Source organism: Arachis ipaensis, chromosome B6, assembly GCF_059453495.1.
Source record: "Arachis ipaensis isolate K30076 ecotype BB chromosome B6, ASM5945349v1, whole genome shotgun sequence".
NCBI lineage: Eukaryota > Viridiplantae > Streptophyta > Magnoliopsida > Fabales > Fabaceae > Arachis > Arachis ipaensis.
The window spans coordinates 15,615,524-15,624,985 of record NC_142441.1 but is presented as its reverse complement, the minus strand read 5'-3'; the positions used below and the strand labels follow the sequence as shown (position 1 = coordinate 15,624,985).

Here is a 9,462-nt window from a genome sequence, read left to right as displayed (position 1 = left end):
CAAGTACAGAATAAAAAGAATTATTGAGAATAAAGCATAAAAATAGAAATATAAAATTAATATTTTTATATTTTATTTAATAATAAACTAAAATAAAAAATTAAATTATGAGAGTTTAATTTATTTATATTTTCTTCCATCATAGAATAAAAAATAAAAAGATTAAAATAATAAAAAAATAATTATAAAAAATTAATAAAAATAAAACATATATTTTATTAATATTTTTATATTTTTTATTATAAAAAATAAAAAAAATTAAATTGAGTTAGTTTATGTTATAGTTAGGTTATTAGACTTTTTTATATTTAAATAGAAACCACTTATCCACCATTCTTTTTATCCCAACTCTTTCTTAACTTCTCTGATAATACCATGACTTCACTATCATCGTCCCCCTCTTTAGTCTTTACAGTCCAAAGGCGCCAACCAGAGCTGGTGGCTCCGGCTACGCCCACTCCCCACGAAGTTAAACTATTATCTGACATAGATGATCAAGAAGGGTTGCGTTTCCAAATTCCACTCTTTCATATTTATCAGCACAAGCCATCTATGGAAGGAAAAGACCCAGTTAGGGTTATAAGAGATGCACTCTCGAGAACACTTGTGTTTTACTACCCATTTGCCGGCAGGATCAGGGAAGGTCATGGCCGCAAGTTGATGGTGGATTGTACGGGGGAGGGTGTCTTGTTTATTGAGGCAGATGCTGACGTAACACTTGATCAACTTCGTGGCTCTCTTCAACCTCCATTTCCATGCTCCCAAGAACTCCTTTATAATGTTCCAGGCTCTGATGGAATTGTCAACTGCCCCCTTCTACTCATACAGGTTTAAAAAATAGTTTAATTATTTTGTTAATTTCTATCATTTTACTAAATTTTTAATTTTATAAGTAAAGTTTTTTCATATCAAAAAATATTAAAATTAATAGAACTTTTTTTAAAATATATGTTGTCAAAAATTTAATTAAATTTTTAATTATAAATATTTTTAATTTATAAAAATTTTTTAGTTAATTCTAATATTTTTCATACTAAAAAAGATTTAATTATAAAATAAAAAATATATAAAAATTTAATTAAAAAAATAAAAATTTAATTAAAAATTTAATAAAATTATAAAAACTAATAAAATAATTAAACTTTAAAAAATTAAAGCTCAATCTGTTTGATAATAGGAGGGGTTGCGTCGCAAATAATTAACGGCCCGCAATAATTAATTAGATTAGTATATAATTTTTTTTAATTTATCAAATACAATGGTTATGTTTAAGGCTTTAAGCACCTCTTCACAAATTTTACTAAATATAAAATGAAATATTTCTTCTATTCCAAAATTAGTATTTTATTTTATTTTATCAATATATATAAGATGTCTACTTAGGAAAGATACGCGAGCGGAATGTTATATATATAGATAGACTACTTTTTACATACATCATTATTTTTGTACGTTTTAATTTTAGTATAGAAAATAATTAATAAAAATGATATAACATAAAAAAAATATTTTATACTATAAATAAAAATTTACATAAAAAGTGTACACAAAATTATTATAAATATTTGTTTAATTTTATTAAATAATTAATTTTAGACACTTATTATAAATTAGATAAAATTTATTGTTAAAACTTTTTACTTATAGAAAATCTAATAAATTGATAAAAATATTATATGTACATAAAAATTAATTATTAAAATTAATTATAATATATTACGTATAAATATATGTGTTATTTAATTTATTTTAATATATATAAAATTATAGAGAATAATAATAATAATAATAATAATAATAATAATAATATAGTGAGCTAGAACCTAGAAAAGTTGGAATGACAAAAAGTAATTCAATTTCACTACATTATTAACTGTATTTCTGCGAACTTCTGTCAACTCTTATTTATAATTGTATTTAATGGAAGTATTTTTGTAGATATATCTAATAAAAATAGTATTTTTTTTATGGTTGTGTTTAATAGAAATATTTTTATATATGTATTTTTTGAATGTATCTTCTTATATATATATATATATATATGTTTAAAATATAATAATTAATTATTATTGATAATAAGTTAGTAGATAGTATATTAGTATTTTATATTTTTCTAAAATAATTTCGTTTTGACAGGTCACACGCTTTAAGAGCGGTGGTTTCATTTTTGCCATACGGGTGAACCACACCATGGTGGATGCAACTGGTCTACTACAATTTGTGAGTGCTTTAACCGAAATGGCTCAAGGTGCTCATCAACCTTCCATTCTGCCTGTATGGCAAAGGGAGCTCCTACTTGCAAGAAACCCACCACAAATCACATGCAACCATCGCGAATATGAGCAAGTTCCAAATACCAAAGAAGGGACCATCATTTCTTACGAGAACGGTATGGTTCAACGCTCCTTCTTCTTTGGACCAACTGAAATAGCTTCCCTTCGTCGTTTGGTTCCACGTCACCTTGGCCAATGCACTCGATTTGAGCTTATAACTGCATGCTTATGGCGTTGCCGTACAAAAGCATTGCAACTTGCGTCAGAAGATGATGTTCGCATGATGTGCATCGTGAATGCACGCGCTAGGTTTAACCCTATTATACCCCTTGGTTATTACGGAAACGCTTTTGTTTATCCGGCAGCAGTTGCCAGTGTAAGGAAGCTTTGTGAAAATCCGTTTGGTTATGCCGTAGAGTTAATAAAGAAAGTAAAAGCTGAGGTGACAGAAGAGTACGTGCGTTCAGTGGCAGATCTAATGGTTACAAAAGGACGACCCTTATTTACAACCGTAGGATCTTGTATCGTGTCAAACTTGACACGTTTTGGGTTAAGAGAAGCGGATTTTGGATGGGGCAAAGCATTATATGCTGGTGTGTCTCAAGGTGGAGCTGGGCCGGCTTTTCATGGAGCAACCTATTTTATGGATTATGAGAATGAAAAAGGAGAAGAAGGTGTATTATTTCCAATTTACTTGCCTTCCAACGCTATGGAGAGATTTGAGAAAGAGTTGGGTGATTTGCTTGGTGGAGACTTTAATAATAATCAGCCTACAAAGAGTGATGAAACTCCTATGTTTATGAGGTCTACCTTGTAGCTTGTGAACATTATAAACAGGGGCGGAGCCAGGTACAAGGAAAATGGGTAATGATTCCTAATTTTAATTTTTTACATGTAAATTATATATAAATTTTAGTTTAGTCCACTCTTAAAATTTTATTTTAGTTTTATTTTATTGTGTAAATATTTTTTATCTCTCTAATATTTTATCTAGGTCTGCTCCTAATTATTATAAAATAATAAATGCCGTCAACTTCTATTATATATGTATATTAATTAAGAAGCTTGGTCCTTACTTATATACGAGGGAAATGTATGTAATGCAGCATTTTGATAGTGTTCCGTTGTGTTTCTTCCTTTAATAAGCAGCACTCTCATGCATTGATGTGTGTCAAAAATAAGTCATACTTAAATATGACTATGTACTATTTTGTGATTACTGCGACAAATTCAACGTTCATTACATTTATAAGTTGATTACGATAGTCATTCTTATAATTTTTTTCTTGGTTTGATACTTTTTAAGAAAAAAAAAAAATCTGCAATATATATCTTTAGACAAAATTATATGTGCAGATGATCATCCTCATTATTAGAAATTTGCTTAGGGATAAACCCGTATACTTTGGGACGTACTGGGAATTGGGCAGCGTCTTGCTAGAGTTTAAATTTTTTTAATAGTATATATAATAGTGATATTTATTTGTTTTATTATATTATTAAATTTGATTTTATTGTATTAAATTATCATAAAATTTATTTTATTGTTATATCATATATATTTTGCCCACTTTAAAATTTGTTAGATTCGTAAATATATATATATATATATATATATATATATATATATAGAGTAATGTTATGTGTACACTAAAATCAGTCATTAATATAAAAAATATATTAAAATATAAATACAAATTAAAAATAAATTAAACCACACATGTATTATTTATACATAAATACATTATTAGTGACTGATTTTAGTAGTTAATTTTAATGTATAAATAGCATTTTTGATATATATATATATATATATATATAACACAATAGCAATAATATATTTTAATAGTTAATATGTATATATATATAATATAATTTAACAATTTTAGATTTGACTTTTACTATAACTATTTGAAAAAAAATCACAGTTGTAATTAGGGGTGATAAATGTATGGAAATCTGTCAAGCTGAATTGCGTAACTTGTTAAAAAAGACAGATCAGACTAAAAATTTGGGACCGCTATAATAAAAAAAATTCGTCTAACTCGCACCGTCTAATTTATGGATTTTGGTAAATTTTGGCGAGGCAGGACGAACTTTTGATTTTAAGATGATAATTGAATTTGGAACTTAATTTTGTGATTGTATTTGGAATGTTTGTTCGTTTTATTTTAAGTTATAATTTGAATTATATTTAATTGATTAGAGACTTGGATAATATTTAATTATATATTTTAGATGTTTGTTTTGCTTTAGATAATATTGGTTTTATTATTTTGTTTTAAAGAACTTAGTTAATAATTATGTTTATTCGATATTTAGAATTATAAAAATTTTAGTATTTGTGTCTTGTGAATTTAAAAATTATAATTTTGTTACCTTTAAAAATTATAGATTTATTGAAATATTTATGAAATTATATATTTTTAATATATTAAATAGTTTAATAATTTTTTTAAAAAATAAAAAAAGAGAATTAACGGATTTATTCCGCTAATCCACCATAAAACGAAGTGGGATAGACATTTGGAGCCATCTAAATAGACAAGGCGATGCAAACTAACTTGTTAAAATATCAAATTTTTGGTGGGACAGGACAGATATGTCCGTTTATCACCCTTAATTATAATGTCCAAAACTTATTTCTTTTTTGGTGTTTCTTTTCACTGAAATTTAAATGGTAGAAGAATGTGTAATTAAACTATAACTGTTATATATTTATTGTATTTTATAAAAAAAAAATTAGTGACAGAATTTTACAGAAATAACCTATTAGATGCCATGTGAATGATTTATAATATTTTAAAAAAATATAAAATAAATATTTAAATTGGTCTTAACAAATTTTAAATTAATATTTTAATTTTTAATAAATTTTACTATTTTTAAAATTTTAAAAAGTTACTTCTTACAAATAAATTAATCTGTTCATTGTTTTCAATTAAATTCTTAATGAATTATAATCTAAAGTAATTAAATTTAACAGATGTAATTATTTTTTTTAGAAAAACAAAATTAATTTTTAAAATTTCAAAATATAAATAATAAAAAAATTTAATCTAAATTTTTTTGAGGTGAATGTTTGGTTGTTTACTTTAAAATATAAGATAAAGTACTATTTTGACTCTCAATGTTTGGCTTTAATTCTAATTTAGTTCCTAATGTTTTAAACGTTTTATTTTATTCTCAAAAAATTTCAATTGGATTTAATATTATCCTACCGTTAGATTTGACTCAAATATTAACAAAAAATTTTTACATTAGTGATCATTGGTATGCCAATTGTACTAAAATCGAACGTTATATTGTCTTTTAAATATGTTAATTATTGGTGTCAAATTTAACTGTAGGACAACATTAAACCATTTAAAACCTTTACTGAAATGAGATATTTAAAATATTAAAGACCAAATTAGAATTTAATCTAAATGTTAGGAACCAGTACTACAACATTTTTTGCCCAAGGTAACCCTTATTCAAAGCAACATTTAAGAAAAGTTATTTTAGATAGGCAAAGATAATATTTTTGACGAGTTACCTTTGAGTAAGGCAAAGATAACAATTTTTTTTGTCAGACCACCCATAAAAAGAGTTGTCTTTAATATCTAAAACAACATTTATAAAATGTTACAAAATAAAAACTTTAAGATAATATTTTTAAATAAAAATACAATATTTTATAAGATTATCAAAAAAATTGAACAAATAACATTTATAAAAAAGTACCTAAAATTGTTTATGGCTAAAAATTTTAGAGAAAAATTTTTAACCATATTCTCACCAATTATATTTTCAATGAAAAAATAACTTAAACACAAAAAGAAGAAATGTGCTTCAGTAATGCTCTACTTCACACACACAAGCCCTAACATATAGCCACTGCACGCAACAACATACACACCCTTTCTCCCCTTCTACACGGCAATAGCAGGGCTCAATCGCGGTGCATTCCTCCACGTACTGCGACGGCGCAGTACTCTCTTTGACAGGCGACGGTATAATGCGTGCTCTCCTCGACGGACAACAGTGCAGTGCTTTCCACAAGCCCTAACATAGCCACTGCAATAACACACACATCCTTTCTCCCCTTTCAAACAGCAACAGCAGTGCTCAATCGCAGTGCACTCCTCTACAAATGGCAACAGCGCGGTGCTCTCCTCGATGTCCGACGGCGCGATGTTCTTCACCACAGGTAACGATGCGGTCATATTGGATAAGCAATATAATTCTTTTTTTAATTTTAATTATAATATTGTTGTGTGCCATTTGATGAATTTATATATTTAATATGCATGAACATTATTATTTACATATTTGGTTAATTGGTAGTAACAATATATGAATAATTAGGTTTTTTCAAGACTTAAAAATAGATTGGATGGGTTTACTGAGAGATAAAGCTGAGTTTAGAACCACAAGAGTATGGTTATTTTGTCCTTATGACTAATTTGGTTGCTATTTTGTGTTTATGACTATAATATTTTAGTTGTTTTTATGGTGTTGGATTGTTGCTCCTATTAGTTATCAATAGGTTGTTGGATTCCTTCATTAAATTTGTATCACTAAAAATAGGTATATCATATATTTGTGTGTATAGGATAAACTTAATAATCTCCAAGAAGTTGAAAAAACTTCTACTAATGCATTTCAAAAAGTGTTTGGTAAAGAGAATATAGGAAGAGTTCAATGTTTTGAAAGAACTGTTATAAAAACTTCTCTTAAGAAAAATAAAGAAATAGATGAAATCAAGAAACAAAGTGAAGAGAAGGTAATAGCCTTAAAAATTGAACTAGACGATCATAAACAAAGATTGCAAGGATTGGAAGATATTGTGAAACTTATGTTGCAACAAACTTCTCCTGGTATGAATGTTGATGAAGTGTTTTCTCTCTTGTAATCTAAGCAATCGTCTGCAAATAGTGCACAAGATCCAAATTTAATTCTTCGACATTCTCCTCCATCGACTATACCAAATCATGATTAGGTATATGTGTGCTAAATTCTTGTAACACTTGAGTATACATGTTATTGTTAAACTAATGTTTTGACTATATTTTTTTGTCCATTTAGATTTGACTGTAGCTTGCTTATAGTTGGATGAAGTTTTCTAAAGAGATAAAGGCGATTCTTGGCACAATAGTAAAGAACAAAATCTTTTTGGTTTCAAATGAAAAACTAGTTTCTTTTTAGTTCAAGTTCATCATGAGAAAAACATGTATTTTGTTTACTTATGTTTATTATTTATTTGACTTGGTAACTTAACAAGTATGTTAATTGGCACTTGAAACACCTTTATATATACATATTGCAATATATATTATTAGCTTATTCTCTCTATATTGATTAAATTAAATTTAAATATTTAAATATTGTTAGTGTGTGTTATATATCCTTCAAATGTCTTATAAATATAACAAAGATAAAAAATATATTGCTTTAGATATAAAAAATAAAACCTAAGAAAAAATCAATAAGGTGTTGTTTTAGGTATTAAAAAAAGACAACTGCAAATAAATTTAGATAAGTGTTGCTTTAGGTTTATGAAAAGACAACTTTAAAAAACTTGGATAAGTGTTGCTTTAGGTACATGAAAAAATAACCACAAAAAAATTATACAACTGTTGCTCTAGGTATATGAAAAGGCAACTTAAAAAAATCAGTATTAGTGTTGCTTTATGTAACAAAATTGAAAATATAACTCGTAAAAAGTGTTGCCATAAAATCTTTGTTAAAGCGTTGTGTTTGGGTCTTCTAAGGTAACCCTTAAATGGAGTTACTTTTTTTTTCTTTTGTAAAAAAGGCAACATTTCTCGAAGGTTGCCATAAAAAGAATTTCCTTTAATACACAAAAGTATTGCTTTAGGCCAAAGATAATGATCGTATAGCCAACCTCCCAAAAAGTATTGCGTTTTGTCAAAAAAAAGTGTGCTTTTTTTTTCCTTATTATAGGCAACATTTTTAAAAAGTTGCCTCAACTCGAATTTGTTGTAGTGTAAAATAATACTTTACCCCTAAAATATATATTCTAAGAGATGAATTGACGAAAATTTTTATTAAGATGGTGGTGCTTGAGGTGTATTACCTTAACATGGTGATTTGAAGTTCTTTACTCCATACAAATGAAAATACCTATGCTTCTAATATCAACGTACTACACATATGTTTTATTTACGATAGAAATTTGTATGCAGTTGTTTTCATGTGAAATGGCTGGTTGAGAATGGTTAAATAATTTGATGTATTTGACTAAATTATTATCTAATAACTTTAATCTATCAACTTCATATAAAGACAACTGTATATAAGTATTTACCTTTATTCATATAGAAAAAAGAATATTTTCTCATTTTGGTCCCAAAAAATTTTGGACGAAATACTTTAATCTCCAACTAAAATTAATTATTTGATTAGTTCCTAATAGTTAACTCTGTCAGTCATTTTGGTCCCTGACCTAACTTACTCCGTCAACTCTTAACGGAATTGTCCTATGTATTGCGTTCACTTGTCACGTCAAGTGTTTAGTGCCGCATGAGTAAAAGGGACAAAATAGTCTCTAGCTCCCTCTTTGACCTTTGCATTGCCATATATGCAGCATTGTCATTGTTTTCTTCTTCACTATTTAGGTTCATCTCATCTAGAATAGAATGATCAAAGTACAAGTATAGCTCATTAGTATCATTGTTCTTCCTCTTGTCACACATTTCTCTATTTTCTTGTCTTTATGGATGGGGTAGGTGAAGTCTGCATTTAAGGTTATTGACTTTTGAATTATATCAATACATCTGTTTGTAAGTATGATAATTAAGCTCCTCAAATAATTTTTTTATGTTAAAATAATTCATCAAATCAATATTTAGGAGACAAATTTAAATCTTTTAAATTTTAGATTTTTATTTTAAAGGATAAAGTGAAATCTCTTATTATTAAAAGTTTTTTTTCTTATATTTTTTTTGAGTCCCACTTATAAAATAAATGATAATAAATTATATTTTACTCTCTAAAATAAAATTCAAAATTTAGAGAATCTAAATCCATTTTTCACACTATTATTTATATAATGAAATACTCTCTTGTTGTCCTTAATAAAGCTGTCACCGTGTTAAAATACAGGCACTACAAATTCAATCATCTGTATATGACAAAAATCAACATCACAAAGTCAAACTCAACTTATTAAAATCTTAAATAT

The 9,462-nt window shown here is 26.7% G+C and overlaps 1 protein-coding gene across 1 annotated transcript; it reads left to right on the top strand.

The window, feature by feature from the left end:
• The first annotated feature begins 327 nt into the window (after nucleotides 1-327).
• Nucleotides 328-3,381, top strand: LOC107645849 (benzyl alcohol O-benzoyltransferase). Its single transcript, XM_088491836.1, has 2 exons — nucleotides 328-828; nucleotides 2,137-3,381. Exons 1-2 carry the CDS (start codon nucleotides 376-378, stop codon nucleotides 3,088-3,090), a joined length of 1,407 nt encoding a protein of 468 aa, XP_088347962.1. The 5' UTR covers nucleotides 328-375; the 3' UTR covers nucleotides 3,091-3,381.
• The last annotated feature ends 6,081 nt before the right edge of the window (nucleotides 3,382-9,462 follow it).

Excerpts from the sequence above, each read along its gene's own strand:
- LOC107645849 (XM_088491836.1), top strand. The coding sequence starts at position 376 with ATGACTTCACTATCATCGTCCCCCTCTTTAGTCTTTACAGTCCAAAGG. Across the intron at positions 829-2,136 it reads GCCCCCTTCTACTCATACAG|GTCACACGCTTTAAGAGCGG; the intron begins GTTTAAAAAATA and ends TCGTTTTGACAG.